At 52.7% G+C, this 16716-nt stretch overlaps 1 protein-coding gene across 12 annotated transcripts in view; it reads right to left on the bottom strand.

The window, feature by feature from the left end:
* Window positions 1–43: 43 nt before the first annotated feature.
* The window catches only part of DUOX1 (dual oxidase 1), a 31977-nt gene continuing 15304 nt past the window's right edge, over window positions 44–16716 (bottom strand). For 11 of the 12 annotated variants that reach the window (XM_025472926.3, XM_025472922.3, XM_049104008.1 and 8 more), the window contains 16 exons: window positions 14708–14933; window positions 14342–14435; window positions 13888–14063; window positions 12273–12342; window positions 11656–11781; window positions 10925–11103; window positions 10519–10749; window positions 9884–9983; window positions 9582–9631; window positions 8082–8209; window positions 4150–4303; window positions 3514–3746; window positions 3087–3245; window positions 1862–2017; window positions 1491–1619; window positions 44–814 (listed from right to left, as the gene is read on the bottom strand). In XM_025472926.3, the coding sequence (XP_025328711.1) occupies window positions 692–814; window positions 1491–1619; window positions 1862–2017; window positions 3087–3245; window positions 3514–3746; window positions 4150–4303; window positions 8082–8209; window positions 9582–9631; window positions 9884–9983; window positions 10519–10749; window positions 10925–11103; window positions 11656–11781; window positions 12273–12342; window positions 13888–14063; window positions 14342–14435; window positions 14708–14933 (2334 nt within the window). In that variant the 3' untranslated portion in view covers window positions 44–691. The remainder of the gene's footprint in view (window positions 815–1490; window positions 1620–1861; window positions 2018–3086; window positions 3246–3513; window positions 3747–4149; window positions 4304–8081; window positions 8210–9581; window positions 9632–9883; window positions 9984–10518; window positions 10750–10924; window positions 11104–11655; window positions 11782–12272; window positions 12343–13887; window positions 14064–14341; window positions 14436–14707; window positions 14934–16716) is intronic. The other variant, XM_025472931.3, reaches the window with a different exon arrangement.

Raw genomic sequence — 16716 nt, 5'->3', positions numbered from 1 at the left:
CAGTACCTATCCCCATCCTGGGGCAGAATAAAGAAACCCAGAGGGCAGAAAAGTGGTTTATTTATAAAGGAGACTACTGCAGTAGGGAGAGAAGGCCTGAGAGCACTACAAAGAGATATCAGGCCAGATTCTGACTACAGTACACGTTTAAGAACCCGGGAGAGGAGATCAATTGTGCTGTTAGACTAGGAGGCTGAAGGGGTTCCTGTAAATTTCTCTCTGCAGGTCTAGCCTCTGCCCCGCCCAAGGCATTTGCCAGCCCTTTTGACAGTGGGGAGCCTAGAGAAGGGGGAGGCTTGGGGGGAGAGGTTCCAAAATGCCAGCATCTGTGCTCCCACTTCACCCTTAGGCTCACAGTCCCCTGTACACATGCACACAGCTGACACATGTCAGCTCCAGTCTTTTGAGGGTTTTTCTTAGTTTGGAAGAAGAGGTGTCCCTTTGCCCCAAAGTAATAATAGCTCTCCTACCTGCTATTTCCCAGACAGTGCCTCCCATTTCTCCAGGCTGAGACAGTCTGAACTTGGGGGTCTCTGAACCCATATGGGGTGACTGACCATGGTCACTCGGACCAAAGTTGGGAGCTAGGAATGGGGAGAAGGCTGAGGAAGCCAGAAACAGGAAGTACAGAGTAAGGTGCGGGTCCAGACCTGCTCAGTGGGACAGTGGGAAGAGCCCTTGGACAGGAGGCCTAGAAGTTCTCATAATGGTGGGAGAAGTGAGTCCGGTCCTGCCTATTGATGAGCTGACAGGCCTTTTCCACATTCTTGGTCATGCCAGGGGGGCCACAGCTAAACACCCCAATCTTCCGGACCTGTTGGGGGAGGAAAATGTGAAGGCTAGCTCAGTGCTCATGTTGAAGGCCAGCAAGAGTCCTTGGTGAGGGCTCCTTCCATGTTTCTGATAAAGGTTTGCCTCATACCATGTGTGGTGAGTGCAGGCTGGGCATTTTTAAGTCTAGCTCAGTTTTGGTGGATTTGCTCTGTGTGGGTCTAACCTCCACCTCCTCCAAGGCATTTGTCAGCTTCATGTACATGATCAGTGTTTCTGCTAGGGGCTGGGTTAATCAATGTGCAAGTTAAAGGCTAGCTTAGTGTCTCTCTGAGGGCTAGGTCATTATTTATGAGTAGAGGCTAGCTGAATGTTCATGGTAAAGATCAGCTCAGTGTCCAGGGTGAGGGCTGGCTCAGCGTTAATGGTAAGAGTAGCTCTGAGTTTATGGTAAGGACTAGCTCAATCACTGAGCTGTTCCTTCTGGATAGGCATCATGGCTTTAGAAGTGGCAAGTCCCTGTCCCCTGCCTCCGACCCTTCACCCCTCAGAGTGACCCCTACTTTTTTTTTTTTTTACATTCTGTTACCCCCACTTATCACCCAGATGATGAGTTCTCATCAGCAGTCAGTTCCTTCCCTCATGGAGCTGGGTTGGGAAGTTTGCTCAGACCTCAGATGATAAAGACTAGGAGAACCTTGATATGGGGTGGGGCTGACCTGTGGGTGGACCTCCTGCAGGGACTTGAAGAATGGCTCGAAGGGAGGGCGGCCGAAGTGGGTGATGGAGCGTAGGCCCGTGAACAGGCTCCGGTTCAGCACCTTCTGGAAGTGCCGCTCACAAATGTACTGGGGGCAGAGGGGCAGGTCAGGCCAAGGATAGTCAGGGTCAGTGCCTAACCCAAGCCAGCCTGCAGCCCAGGAGACAGAGACTGGGGTGGAGAGGGGGCTAGGGGCTGAGGGTCAAGACCACCACTTCTGTGCCTCCTGCCATCTGAAGCTGGCTGTCCACCCACCTGCCTTGGTCATTTGCCTCACCCTGCCACTCCATATACCCACCTACCCACCTTGCCTGGCCAGCCCTGACATACCAACATGGTGGTCCTGAGGTCAAACTTCTCAGCCAGCTGGGTGATGTAGATGTGCACAGACACCAGGTCCTGACAGTCATTCTCCTCTACCTCCCGGATGATGTCAGCCAGCCACTCAAACTGCCGCTGGGTTCGTGTCACCCAGATGAAGTAGATCTGGGGACACATGGCTGGAGCTTAGGACCTGGCTCATATCAGGCTCCTTATATCGCAAGGATCTCCAAAGCAATAGAACTCTCCTGGCCTTGGTCACCTTGTGCCTCTCCCCAGGCACCCTGGGGAGATGGAGTATTGTGGGGTGATAGGACCAGGCTCTGGGGCAGGAGATGGAGTTGCCCCAGGGCATGCAGAGGTAAAAGGGAGTGATAACCTGGGATGATGAAAAAGGAGCTCATTTGTCAAGTGAACTGACGGTCTGATGGGGTGGGAAGCAGCTTTTTCACACTGAGCCTGCCCTGCCATTCCCTCCAATAGGCCCTCCTCAGGCTGCTAGGCTCCCAACCAACCTTAGCCCAGAGGGATAGGGTTCCACTAGGGGGCACATCACAGAACAACCTTAGGGAGGACCCAGCTGGCTGCTTGGAGCAGATGGGAATGGGCTAAAGAGAGACCAGGAGGATGGAAGCTGCCATGGAAGGACCCATCTCCAACTTCTGAAGAGGATGAAGCGGGGCTGTGTGGGTTAAGAAACAGAGGTAGAGGTGCCACGGACGGAGGAGCAAGGGGAGCTGCCTGTCACCCCCTGAATGCTAACAGTTTATGGGCTGGGCCTCTGCCTGCTGCGTTCCTGTGCCCCTGACTCACCTGCCAGGCCCAGAGAGACAAGCAGGGGCCTGCTACCAGGTCCAGACTGGGGTGAAGGGACCTGGTACAGAGGGGGCCTCAGGGCCTGGGCTGTGTTCCTGGAAACGACCCAGCCCACCAGCCCTGCCTTGCCACCTCCCCTCTTCTTCCTCTTGAAAACAGTTTAATTTTTGCCCCACCCCAAGTGTTCCCTTCCTTCTCCCAACCTGACAATGCTTCCTTCCTCTGTAAGAGGGAATGGGTTCCTTTACCCCTTTCCAACTCTGTTCTTTAGGGTCTGAGGATACCCTGATCCTTCTGGGGTCAAGCCAACTTGGCCTTGCCCATGTCAGGCCAAGAACAGAGGCAGGAGAGACAGGCAGAGATGGACACAGTGATAGGGAGCAGGGGTCATGGGCTGGCAGGAGGAGAAGACACTCACCTTCTTACAGAACACTTGGCAGCTGACTGATGACTTGAAGACCAGGTCTTTGAGGATGGAGGCAAAGGGGGTGACCCCAATGCCCCCTCCCACCAGCACTGATACCTCAAACTTATGCCACTCCTGGTGACCCTCTCCAAATGGTCCATCAAGGTACAGCTGCAAGAGGAGGAGTGGGTTTGAGTTAAGCTCCACCACCACAATAGTTCTGAATCTAGAAATGGGAGGCAGGGAAAGGGCAGATATGCTTATGGAATGAAGAGAAAAGGGTGTACCGTGTTATTACGTGGTATTACCTGGAAAGACCAGTCTCTGGATTGGGAGTGGGGCGGGGGGGAGGAACACACTGGGGAGTCTGGGGCTGCAAGACTAAGGCCTGCTGAGTGGATGTGGGGGCATGTAGCACATCTGGCCTGGGTTTGGTCACCTTTGGGTATTTGGCACAGCCATCTCCTGTTGGAGGTGAGTAGATCTCCCTGAGACGAGTGGTCCAAGGCCCTGCTGCCCGGATGTGCAGGCTGAGTGTGTCCTCATGGGGTGCAGAAGTCAGTGTGAAGGGGTGGTACTCAGTGGTGCCCAGAGCCAGGCAGGCAATCTGCACCCACTGTCCCGACTTATATTCAAAGCCTTGGGGCCGCTGGAACTGCAGGTGGGTCACGCCTGGGGAAAGGAAATGGGCAGGAGGCTGCTGTCCAGGACTCAGCAACACTGTGGCCTCCAGAAAATTCCCCCACCTGCAGTCTCAGCTCTCCTTCTGGAATATGGCAAGGCCTCTCCCCATCAGAAGGCATTACCCCCCCTTGGGCCATGTTCCCCTTGAGGAGAGGCAATGCAGCACTGGTGGTGGTAGTCAGCAGGGAAAGGAATCTGGCCCGGGGTTCCTCCTCTCTCTGTTGTGAAAGAGACTCAGGTCCTCTGACAAAGCTCCTTCATCGCTGCCATTTCAGGGCCATTGCCAACTCCAATAGCCAAGTCAGGGGATTGCAAGATCCAAGCTCTGTCCCCGCCCTGTCGCCTTTCTCAGTACCACCCAGCTGGTCCCTGACTGCCTATGGGCTGGTACCTGAGGGCAGCAACTCTGCCTTCACCACGCTGATCTCCACCTTCTTCCGGCTCAGGCTCACCAGCTTGTCCCCCACATAGATTAGTGCCGGGACCAGGAAGAAGATGTGGAAACGGGGCAGCTGGATGAGGCCAAAGCTGCCGTGGATGATGAGCTGGACAGAGTAAAGAATACAGCTCAGACCAAGCCATACCCACAACAGTGTCTGTGGCCAGCTCGGGCTTTAGCCTTTTACAACCTCCACACCCCCCACCCCATCCCCATGGGCACACTCCATCCCCACCTCTCTGTGTACCATGCTCCTTCCAGGTTCCCAAATCTAACCACTCCCAACCCCAACCCCATCCTGCAGAGCATCCATGACAAGTGAAACTATTTGCGTCTTCCTGGCACCATCCTAAACCAGCCACTTCGACTCTCACCTGTTCTCCTGCAGTAGCCTCCTAGCTGATCTTTTGGGTTGCCCCATTGTGACCCATTCTCTTCCGGGCAGCCAGTGTGACTTTTTCAAGTTCATTTTATCCTGCCATCCCAGCTTAACCAGCCTTAGTAGACTTCCCATTATACCATAAGGCCTTGAGATGCTCTAGCCTCTGCCTGCCAGTGTATCCCCTTTCCTGTTCTTCAAACATGGCAAGTCCTTTCTGCTTCAGGACCTTGGCACCTGCTGTTCCCTCTCCCAGGAATGCCTCCTCCCAGGTTCTTCCCCTGGCTACCTCTGTCTCATTTTTCAGGCCTCAGCAGAAATGCCACCTCGTCAGGCCTTCCCTTGGTCTTCTGTTTTATCTCCCAGTTAACTCCCATCAGAGCACTTGTCATCATCCACACTAATGTTTTTTCATTCATTAACATGTTTCTGTTGTTTTCCCCACTGGACTGGGGGTGGGGTCCTTTATTTTTTTTATTTAAAAATTTTTTTGCCACCATACTGTCAGCTCTTAGAAGTTGCTGCCTGGTACATAGCAGGCACTTAATAACGGTTGAGTAAGAGGAGTTCCTCCAATTTATCCCTTTGGAGACTAACACCTAACCAGTTCCCCATTTTCCAGAAATAACTGACAGGTATTGTCCAGCTCTGATCCTTTCCCCAACAAGCTGATCTAACATGGTCAGATACCATTGCCCCCATTCTTCCCATTTGCTTGCTCCTAAGTCTGGTCAATCTGGCTCCTGCCTCCACCTCTTCTCAGGACCTGCTCGCTGGGAGCTCACCCGCCCCATGAATGGCGAGACCCCAAGGTTTCCTTTCATTTGCTCCAATGGTTGGCAGTCTGTGGTACTAGCAACTGCCGGCTCCTTGCCACTTGGGTGACAGTGCTGTGCTGGTTCTCTCAGGACACTCACTTTCCACCTCCTCCACCAGCTCTCTGTTCCTTCTCCCAGCCCTGATCCTGCATGTTGCCTAAACCTGCTTTTCTCACTCTCTGCTCTCTTCTGTCTATGATCTCCCATATGGCACGTCCCCTCCACTGAGCCACAGCCCTTCAGCTGCCCCTGCAGCCCACACGGGTCCACCATGTCCTGTCAGCACCTAATAACCTGAGACCAGCCACAGCTAGGCCTGTCCCCATTGTGCCCTGAATATTCTCTCATCATTTCTGCCTCTGCACCAGGGCTCATGCCCTTTCTTCTACCTGGAATGCTCTTCAGATTCCACTGTGCCCTTTCAAATCTTAGCCTCTCCTTAAGGCTTGGCTCAAGTCCCATCTTCTCCCCAAAGTCTTCCCTAACCAGTTTGGCCCAAATGAAACTCCCTTCAGTGAGCTACTGTAACTCACTGTTTGGAATGCTCAACTCAGCAATTAATCCTATATTGTCTGCTCATTCTGATCACTTCAGGTGCATGGCACTTATCTGCAGCAAATCCTAAATTCTTGAGGGCAGGGCTTAAAGTCTCCTACTTCCTCCACTGGGTCTAGCACCAAACTAGTACGTACTAGACCCTTCAACAGATAACTGTTAAAACTGAACTCTGGCTCCTCATTCAGCTCTCCCTTTCCCCTCCTGAGCCTTTGCCCACAGAACTAACTGAAACCTCTCTGGGCTCTTCTCTAACTGGCTCTGGTTGCCCCCAGCTCCTCTTTCATTATGGAACCCACGCCCTCCCCCTCAGGCTTTCGGAGGATCTAACTAGGCTGAGAACAATGTCAGGGTGACCTCATACTCCTCTGTTTATACATCCCATTTGGTGTTGGCTCTACATTTAAACCACAAAGCTGCTGCAGACTCATGGTTGGCTGAGGAGCCAGGGGAGCTGCCGCCAGCTCAGCTTCTGCTGTGCTAGCCCTGCCCTCTTCTGCCTGGATCAGGATTCTGGACATCCTTCTGCAGGGTTGGCTCCATGCAGGGGTCCTTTACTTGTAGCTTCTCTTTCTGCCTGAAGTCAAGTGGCCATAGCAGGGATAAATGGGAAGGAAACTGGTGTTTTGGCCCCGATATCCAACACCACCCCCCACCCCCCCACCCCAACCCCCCACCCCAACCCCCAACCCCAACCCCCAACCCCAACCCCCCCTCCAGGTGAGACTCTCCCTAGCTGCCAGGGCTAAGACTGCTCAGCAGAGAGGGTCCTGCACCTTTCTGAGCTGCTGACTTCCCTACTGGCAAGAAGGGTGACTCTGAATCCCAGGACAAGTCAGAAAGGGGTCTTGGTCTCAGGGAAGCAGTTTGGCTACTCTTCTGGGTCTCTCATCCAGTTCAAAGAAGCTGTTTTTTTTTTTTTTCCCCCCCAGGATCAAGAATATCATCTCCACCCCAACAGAAACAGTAACCTGGAATGGTAGGGCTCCACCCTAGAAAGGGTGGGTAGGGAGGGATCACTTAGCCACAGCTTCCAAAGAAGGCAGAGATTTCTTTGGAAACAAACATCAATTCTATGAAACAACCTAAGTCAAGGCTGGGTACTCATCTAGAATTGTGAAGTGCTGAGCCTTGAGCAACATGGAAACAGACCCTCTGATCAGTGAGGAGAACCGCATCTGGGAGGAGGCAGGGCAGCCCACAGGTGCTGGCCTGACCCAGGCAATGATGGACTCTCTCCCTCTGTCTCAGGACAAGGGAGATCCCTGTGTGTAGTTCAGCCTGGAGCCAGGTAGCAGATGGCAACCATCTGGGCTCTGCACCTCTTGAGAGCTGGCAGCCAAGCTATCATCAGTGGGGACACTGGGGCCTTGGGACTTAGTATGGCTTCTCAGCAAGACCTTTGGGGTGTCCTTTAGGGAACTGCTTGTATCCATGAGGAAGGTAGGTTAAGCAGAGCCATGACACAGGCACAGATCAGAGTCAGCTCTGGAACTAACTAGCTGATGCAACTGCTGGCAAACCCAGGGAAGGTAAAGGGAACAAGAGAAGGCGGGGGGGGGGGGGGGGCGGATTGTGAAGGAAGTGAAGCAGGAGCCCAGGTTAAGGAGAAGGAATGGAAATAGGTAGAGTCTTAAAAAATCATCTTATCAACAGTCCAGTGAAGACATTTTAAGCAAGCTTATTAACTTTACCAGTGGCACTTAGCTGGGTGCGGTGCTAACACCCCAGAAAACAGGATCAGAACAAAAGTGTCAGAACCAAGTTAAGATATATTTCTCTAAGAGAGAGGGTGATGCTCCCTTGAATGTAGGCAGTCCACCCAGGAGCCCACACCAGCCACTGGAACTCAGGAATGACTGATGAAATGATGTGAAGGAAATGATGTGGAGGTGTCTGCAAGGAACATAGACCAGCCTGGTAGGGCTACTACTGCTAGAGCCATGCCAGGGCATCCATCTTCCAAGTACTGCATACTGAGGTCAATCTGCTTGACCGCCCCACACTACAGTCTCCAGCTTTGAAGTGACAAGTGGAGAAGGTTCTTGAAATGACCAAGGGGATGGAGAAATGATGTCTCAGCCCTCATTGCCTCCCTGGGATCATCCTGCCAAGACTCTGAAAGCCCTCACCAGCACGTAGAGCAGGATGTAGAGGTGGTGGGTCAGCCAGAAGCCCCGGAAGCTGTGGCGACGGAAGTGGTGGGAGGCGAAGACATACATGATGGCCAGGACCAGGAGCAGCATGACCCCCGTGAGGCCTGTGAAATGAACATGGGGTGAAGGGCAGAGGAGCAGGGCTATTCTGAGGCTGCCATGGCTCAGGGGCCCCGTTCCACTTCACTGCTCTGGGTGGAGGGAGTGGAAGCCCAGGTTTCTCCTCTGTTCTCCTCTACCTACACCACTGATCACAGGTGTCTTTTATTTCAGCAGACTCTGCTTGTCCCTCACAGACCGGATTGCTATTTTTCAAGGACCTGTGTCATTTATGTTTGTCACTTCTCTGTCAGGCCCACAAGAACAAGGACTAGGCTGCTGGTTCACCACTGAATCCTAATGCTTACGGTAGGGCTTGGCACCCCATGGGTCTTATATAAATGTGTGCTGAAAGAATAAATGCACGGGGTATCTGCTCCGGGCCCTCTGGGTCAGACTTTGAACATTACAAGCCATGCCTCCATGGAGTTAAGACTTCATCTACATCCCCTTAGCACTCTACTTGGCTACCATGGCATGAGCACTGGCACCATTAGTGAATAATCACAACCACTTGAGCCCCCTGGGTTCAGTTCAGTGTTGGTGGGAGGACCCTCCTCTCACAGGGGACCCCAAGCATGGGGTACACAAGAGAGTAATATTAGAGTCAGGACGAAAGTGTGGGGCCAGAGAATGGCCCCTCAAGTGATCGAGGAGAGAGGCAGAAATTAAGAAGATTAGAACCCTGCAGTATAGAAAAGCAGAGGTTAAGAAGGGATCTAATCAAAGCCTGTAAAGGCCTGAACAGAGAGGAGAGCATAAATACAGCCTTATCCACTAAATCCCAGTGTGCAGGAATTAGCAAGCACTCTGAAGTTCAAAGCAGATTGTTTTAGGATTAAAAAAAGAATGCTGTGTTTCACGGAGAGGAGTGTAGGAAATGTATTACCCCAAGGAGGAAACAGACTGAAAATATAAATAGGTTCAAGAAGCTCTTGAATAGATTCACAGCTAATAGTTCTAAAATGGGTGATTATGGGGAGTTAGAATACATCCTTAAACAGCCCTTGTCAAGACAGACTACAAAGGGTAGGGGGCTCTTCCTAGTTTGACAATGAGCCTGTCCCTCCAGCAGTCTGCTGAATGCAGCTGCAGCACAGCATTCCTCAAAGCCACTGTCATGGCAGGTGTCTATGTTGGGGTGAGGGGAGAGGCGGTCCACTCCCATTCCACAGAAAGAGGAAGTTCAGACTTGGGGTAGGAGCCCAGCCAAGCACCCAAGAGAAGGACTGGGAAGCAGAGGCTCCTACTGCCCAGGAGAGTCCTCAGGGCCAGAGGGCAGAGCCTGATCACTGTGAGAGCTGAGTAAGAGCTACTAGGCAGCCTCATGGCAGATAGAACCCAGAGCCCACAACTCAGAGCAGGGAGGGTTCTTACCTGGCACAGTCTGAAAGAACCACCAATAATATTTCTGGGGAAACTCAGATCTGTGAAGGGAAAGCAAGGAAGGATGCTGAGATATCTGGGACTTCCAGAGGAAACACCCCAACCCAGCCACAAGTCTCCCTTTCTGCCCACTTGGGGTCAGGGCTCAGGCTGGTCACTGTCCTACAGTCTGGAAGGTGACATTCTCCTCAGAGCCAAGAGAATTTGCTTCTTTCCACCCATAAAGAATCCTCCAACCTTGACACACACATGCACACACACACACACACGCACACAGCGACCCACTCACTCACCCATCATTGTGGAAAAGTCCAGGGAAGAGGCAGGAGAGGACGCTGAGTGGGCTGATGGAGAACAGGTACACATTCACCACGTGGCCCGCACTGTGTAAGACTAAGGAGGACCAGACAAGGTGGGAGTGAGCCTGTGGGCAGCCTGGTGGGGGCACTCAACCCATTCAGCCCAAGTTGGAGGACTCTAGCCACCTAGTGTTGGGAGCCTAAAGAAGGTCTGGTCTCTAATCATCCTCCTGTCCATCCCCAACCCCGGAAGTGCCCATATACGCCACCCATGAGCACAGCCACATGAGTCTGAAATGATACCATCAGAAGTTCATTCTCTTGTTTCCTCTCACAGAATATGTTTTGTAACATCAAAACTGGGAGAGATCACGTATTATGTGCACTTGTTCTAGGGTGCCAGTAACTTGTCAGGAGGAGGCTGGCGAGGTGGCCCTGAGAGCATGGGAAGGCCCTTATGAGGCTCCTGAGCTCACTGCACACCACTGCCAGGTCAGCGCCATCCTTTGGAGAAGGACATCTAGCACTTACATTCAAGTTAAGCACAAAAGAGGAGGGGCTATCAGAGGGGGGTAAGGCAGCAGGGGCAGGAGGAAGTGGACAGAATCCCCAGGACTCCAGGGCCCTGCCTGTGAGGACGATGGCAGTGGAGGCAATGAGCCGATGGAAGTCCACGGCGGCGTCGAAGGGCACGTAGCGGTTGAGGAAGGTCTCTCGCAGGAAGGTGATGAGGTTGCGGCACATGGTGAGCAGGATGTAGGAGAACATGAAGGAGATGCTGGCGGCTGTGCCCCGGGACAGGATGATGCCCACACGGGTGGTGTCCGTGATGCCCATGTGGTGAGCCCCAAAGGCATAGTCTGTTGGGGAGCCCACATAGGTAAGAGGGGAGCAGTGCAGAGGAGACAAGGCCTCTGAGGCAGATCAAGTGCACGTCCCGGCTGCCACCCCTCAAGCAGGACTTCCCCGCAGCCTCCATTCCAGCAGGCCCCATGTACCCATGGGAGCCCCAACTTCAGGGCTGCCCCCACTCACAGTAGGCCCGCTCCAGGAAAAGGCCCCCAGTGATGGCATAGAACACAGCCACACAGCCAATGTGGCGTCGGTAGTTCTCGATGAAGCGCTTGAACTGCTGCAAGGTCTGGTGGCGGCGGCTGCGTTGGAACTTCTCCCGTTGAGCCTCCGTGAACAGCAGGGGCTGGAATGATGTTACCCTGGGAGACAAGAAGTCTTGGCTCTGGCTACGGACCCACCGCTAGTGCAACCCACCTCCCTAGAGCAGAGAAAGGGCATCAAGTTGCTGAAGCCAAGCAGGGTTCAGACCCAAGGCTATCCCATACTCCTCAAGCAGACTGGGACTGGTATCAGACAGCGTTGCAAGGGCTCACTTGGTCAGTTCATCCCAGGGGATGCACTCCCTCTAGCCCAGTTCCCACTCACACTCAAGATGGCCCTCTCCCTTCCCAGTCTGCAACTCCCCATTCTTGCTCTGGTCTCACCTTTTACTGGAAGCTCAGAAGACACCCACCTCTGGGAAGTCTTCCTTGACTTCCCAGGCAGAGTGTGAGCACTTCCTTGAGCTCTGAGGCCTCCTGCTCTTACCACTATTACAACATTCATCAGTGGGACATTGTAATAATGATCAATATACCAGACCATCTTGTAGGCTGTGATCTTCTCGGGCACGAACTATTCATCCTTCCTGCACCCCTGCATGCTAAAGGGATGGATGAACTGCCCGGGCTTAAGGAGAGGAGTGGGCGTACTTCTTGCCAAACCTCCGACGAATCTCCTGGGGAGGGTCTGTGTCCACGGGGCACTGCAGTCTCTGTGGTGTCCACTCCACCTCAGTGTTGCTGTGGGGACAGCGAGCACTCACTCTGGGGGAGGGACTAGGACAAGAAGGAGAGGACTTTGGCCACCTAAGGCACTTGATCCTCTACTGTCCCCAGTCTGCCTTCAGGCAGACTCTGCTGAGGAAGGGTCAGAGCTCTCAGGCAGGGAACAGCAGGATTCCCACAGTTCCCTAGAGAGAAAAGGAGTTACATCCTGGGGGGTCCCAGCCAAGGAAACGCATCCAGCTCTGCCCTTGACCAGGGCACCTGACCCTGGCAGCAGGAGAGCACTGAAATCCAGCAGGCTCTCTGCTCCTTATTTATTTATTTATTTATTTATTTATTTATTTATTTATTTATTTATTTATTTTCTCTGCTCCTCTTGATGCAGGGCTGTGTCTGCCTGGAGTAAGGAGCACTGTTTTCTAATTTGCATGAAGGCACTACATAGGCTAGAAGGGCCCCTGATTTTAGGCATTCTGGGGAGAGAAAAGGCAAGCCCCCCAACCACAGCCCTCCCTCTACCACTCCCAGATGAGAGGACTCACCAGATCTTTTCCTGGCTAATGTAGGAGGCTCGTCGGCATAGGTCTTTGATGACTTCAGGTACTTCCACCCCTGTAACACAGACCTGATCTTGGGAACAGCTCAGGGCCCAGAGCCCAGGAAGACCTGGCACTCATCCTATGTCCATACTGTAGAGGCTCCTTGGCCGGTACCCTTGCCTTCAGGTGCCCAGCCTCAAGCTGTGGCCCCAGTGGGAGCTAGACCCAGCCATGAGTGGGCAGGGAGGCCTGAAACAGTTAGCCAGGCAGTGTCCCCTGGATGTGTGTCCACCTGCAGCCCCACTCCTGGGACTGGAATCAGGCTAATGGGGTAGAGTTCAGAAACTGTAAGCAACCTGCCTGCTAAGACCATTCTGCTACAAAAACCCCTGCTGAACCCTCCAGCTTAAAACCTCCTGGGAATTAAATGTAGATCTAGGTGGCATATATGGAGACATGGAGATCACCATAAAATGCTTTCTACCTTCCTGTGTTTACAAATGTTCATAATAAAATGTTGGGGGGAAAGTAGTACTCAAAGCTACCCTTCTACATAATGCTTGCTCCCCCAGCCTGTCCTCACCTCCAGGGACTGAATGTCCCTGGGACTGTGGCCTGGGCTCACGTCCTGGCACCTGTCCCTATTCTGCCCTCAGGCCCAGGTGCCTACTGCCCCAGCTACCTAGGAAAAGTGAGAAGATGAAGAATCAGGAGTGCTGGCTCTGCACTCTACCAGCTCCCCTCCAGCCCTGGACAGGGGAAGCCATGACCAGAGTGCAGCTGGGTCTTACCCAGCTCACCCTTCTCCATCTGGGCTGCTCAGCTCCCTGAAGTGCTCATAATCTGGAGAGGCTGGGTTTGGTCTCAACATGCTCCAGTGAGAAACTGTGAAGGTGCAGCACCAGCTCAGAGTAGGCCATGGAGGGTCCTGCTACCTGCCCCTCCTACCCTGGCTTTAGCCCCTACCTACCCGAGGTGGACACAGATGGGACAGGAAGTAGGGGTAAGGACAACAGATGTGGGTCTCCGTGCACTAAAGCAAACTTTAACTGAGCACTCAGCCAAGGGATATAAAGGCAAACAAAACCAGAGCACCCCTCCACCACCACCAGACACCCCAGCTCAGGCAAATATGGCCTGGAGAGGACTGTAACAAAGAGACACTGTCGTGTCCCCCCACCCCCACCCCCATCCTGGGCACCCTGCACATGGCCCTTTGAGAGAGAGAGCCAGGAGAAGCAAAATTCTGTGTGCTGTCCCCCTCCCCACCCCAACCCTGCCCACCCCCGGGACAAAGCTGCACTGTGGGCCCTAGGCACTGTCGCTTTCCTAAGCCACTTCCTCCATTAAAAAAAAAAAAGAAAGAAAAATATGTATATATGTGTATTTATAAAAGATAGATATTTTTTACAATCATGTTGGTTATACAGAAGAATATAATCCAGCCTGGATAAATCATCCCTTGTTTATTATTGTTATATTCATTCTTCAGATTTTAAGAGAATCTTAAAATTGATTAAAATATCTCTGTGGGCTCCTAAGAGGATGTGGGCCTTATACACTGTGCCTGCTGTGGCTAATGGATAAGTCAGTCAGCCCCAAGGCCAGGCTGTCCCACCTCTGACGCAGAGCTGCGTGAATCGGAGCTCACTGTCATGATCCCGCAGCATGAAGTGGAAGTCCTCCCACGTCAGTTCCTCCTTGTCCTGGAAGCCTGACTCCCGGAACATGGACTCTACCACCTCAGTCAGCTGGGCCTTGGACAGACAGTTGTTGGAGATCTCGATGAAGGACCTGGGGTCAGGGGAGGGAAACCATTAGGCCCTGAAAAGAAGCCTGAGGCCTAGGCAGGAGGACCTCCTGATCATCCCACCAGGCCTTCAGAGACCACATGGAAGGGCTCCAACTGGCCAAATTCCAAGCCCCCTCCTAGTTGTGACAGTCTTTGGCTATATAGATGAGGAGGAGGAGGCCCCTGATCTTTACTCTCCTGCTCCCACCTTCATGCCCTACTTCTTACCCCCAGTAGTCCCTGCTCCGGCCTACTCTTCTGGCCATCCCACAGGACCAACCTCAGCATCCTGATGAACTCATCCTTGGAAATGAGACCATTCCCATCAAAGTCATACATGCGGAACATAAGGCGAGACTTCTCCTCAGGAGAACCTGGGAGAAGGAGGACCCTGTGAGACCCCAACCTACCTGCCTAAACCCCAAGCTGACCAGAAGGGACCTCACATGAGTGTGACCCAACTGCTGAGCACAACAAGGAGTCGCTCTCCTTGCTAATCTCTATCTAGGTGCTCCCAGCTGTCTGCCATGGCTGGAGACCTGGCCCCAGCACTTCCCCATCTCCAACAGATCAGCTACCCTCCAGCCGCAGTCTCTAGCTCCTTCCATCTTCTCCTACCTGGATGATCACTCCCTTCTCCCCCTACCTTTCATGAAGACCACCAGGATGTCCAGAAACTCCCGGAAGGACAGGTAGCCATTGCCATCTTTGTCAGCCAGAGAGAACATGGACTCCACAAACATGTCCTGGGGCTTAAGGCCCAGGGACTCGGCAAACTCAGCTCTGCTCAGCTCGCAAGTCAGGGCCTCCTGTACCTTCTGGGATGAGTCCAGAGGCAGGGTCCCTGCATCTGCCTGGTCAATGTCCAGCACCTGCACTCGGGCAGCAGCAGAGGGAGGGAGAGAGGAGACAAGGTTTCCTTGAATTGAAGTCCAGTTGAAGCTTATAGGACAGATACCACCTTTTCCAGATAGCTGCCAAGCACCCTGTCCCCTAAGCACTACCCTATGACCTGCAGGTGGTCCCTGAGGCCATTTGTTCTACAGAGCCCTGGCCCTCTGTGTTAACTGATTGGACCAGGGATGCACAATTGACCCAGGCAGATTATCTGGAATTGGGACTGACAGGTCCCAGGTCTGTCTTGATCTGAGCACAAGAAAGCTCAGAAGTTGTGGGCCACCCTGTTCTTCCAAGTGCTCAGAGACACAGATGGAGGGAAGTAAACAAACAGAGAAAATGAGGCCGGGTAAGAGAGAGATTTGACCTTGCTTGCTGGCATCTTTCCTTTCCCTAGCCCCTTCTAGGCCAAGTCATAGTCCTCCCTTTGGAATTCCTGAGAATTCCATCACCGTATCCTCAGAGTCAACTGACCCTTCGTCATTGCTAGCTTGCTCTTACACCCCAAGGAGTTTTGACTGAGAAAAACCCCAGCTGAGTGGAGAAAAAGTTGGGCATGGGAAAGGGGAACTCTCACGGTGGGCTACCTTCAGGTAGTGAGGGAAGCAGGCAGGCCCCAGGCTATAACACCTATATTTCCTGCCTTTTAACTGGGAGCCCCCAGTCCAGGGCTGGTTATGGTTTCATGAGGCAAACCTTGTTACTTCAAACAAGGAGCTTTAGTGGAAAGAGCCTGGGGCTGGAGGCAAAAGACCTGCGTTCCTGTCCCAGCTCTGCCATCCACTTGCTGTGTGACCACAGGCAAATCTCTCCAGTTGTCTGACATTCATTTTCTTACATGCCCTACTTATCTCACAGGGCTATTGTGAGAATTCAACAGGAGACATTGTATGGAGAATGTTTTGAAACCTGGAAGTGCTGTGCAGGTAGAGAGGATTGGCAGCCACCCCCAGGACACAGCAGCAAACCATCTCACCCCCAGCAACAAGGAGTCCCCGTAGCCCTGATGGGTCCTGAAATGAGTAGAGGTGCTCCAGTCCCGCCTGGGCCCTGGCAGTGAATCTCCTCACCTATGGGTCCTTCCATTCTAGAGCATACTCATGTTCAACTGGTTTGGGAAGTAAATGACAAAAGTCATGTGCTTGGCACATAGTAAATGACCACTAAATGGTTGCTTCCCTCATGAAATCTTCTCCCCAGCTTGCCAACCTTGCTCCTTCTTCTCAAACTTTTTTTTTTTTTTTTTTTTTTTTTTGTCCTTATACTGGGCACCTCTGCTCCTTTCCTCTGAGCTAAAAATTTTCCACCTTTTTTTAAGTCCTCACCAAATCTGACCCAAACTATGATCCTCCACCAGCCTGAACTCCTACACTGCCTACCTCCTGGATCAGTTCTGTAGCCATCATTTTTGGCCAGTTATCTTCCTTTCTGGGTAGGTTCCATTTCCCAGAAGGATGACAAAGGTCTTAAGTGGGGCCCATGATGTATTGATCTTACCTCTACCAAGCTTCTCCTCTCCACCCTTCTACACCCAGACTGCTTTATTTTTGTGCCAGATATGGATGCAAGTCCTTGCATTTCTCTTCATGGCTTGTTTCCCCACATCCTCTCAGTAGTTCTCAAAAGTCTGCAAGGTGTGCATTAATACCCCACAGAGGCCTCTGGCAGCTACACTGTGCCAAGGAGGGCGGACCAAGGGCTCTCACTGCCCCCACACTGCCCTTCTCGTCCTGGGTTTCTGCAGCCTTCTGGCCAGGG

This window comes from Canis lupus, chromosome 30 (genome assembly GCF_003254725.2).
Source record: "Canis lupus dingo isolate Sandy chromosome 30, ASM325472v2, whole genome shotgun sequence".
NCBI classification, from domain to species: domain Eukaryota; kingdom Metazoa; phylum Chordata; class Mammalia; order Carnivora; family Canidae; genus Canis; species Canis lupus.
Note: the sequence above shows the minus strand (reverse complement) of the source record. Positions and strands in the feature narration are given on the sequence as shown.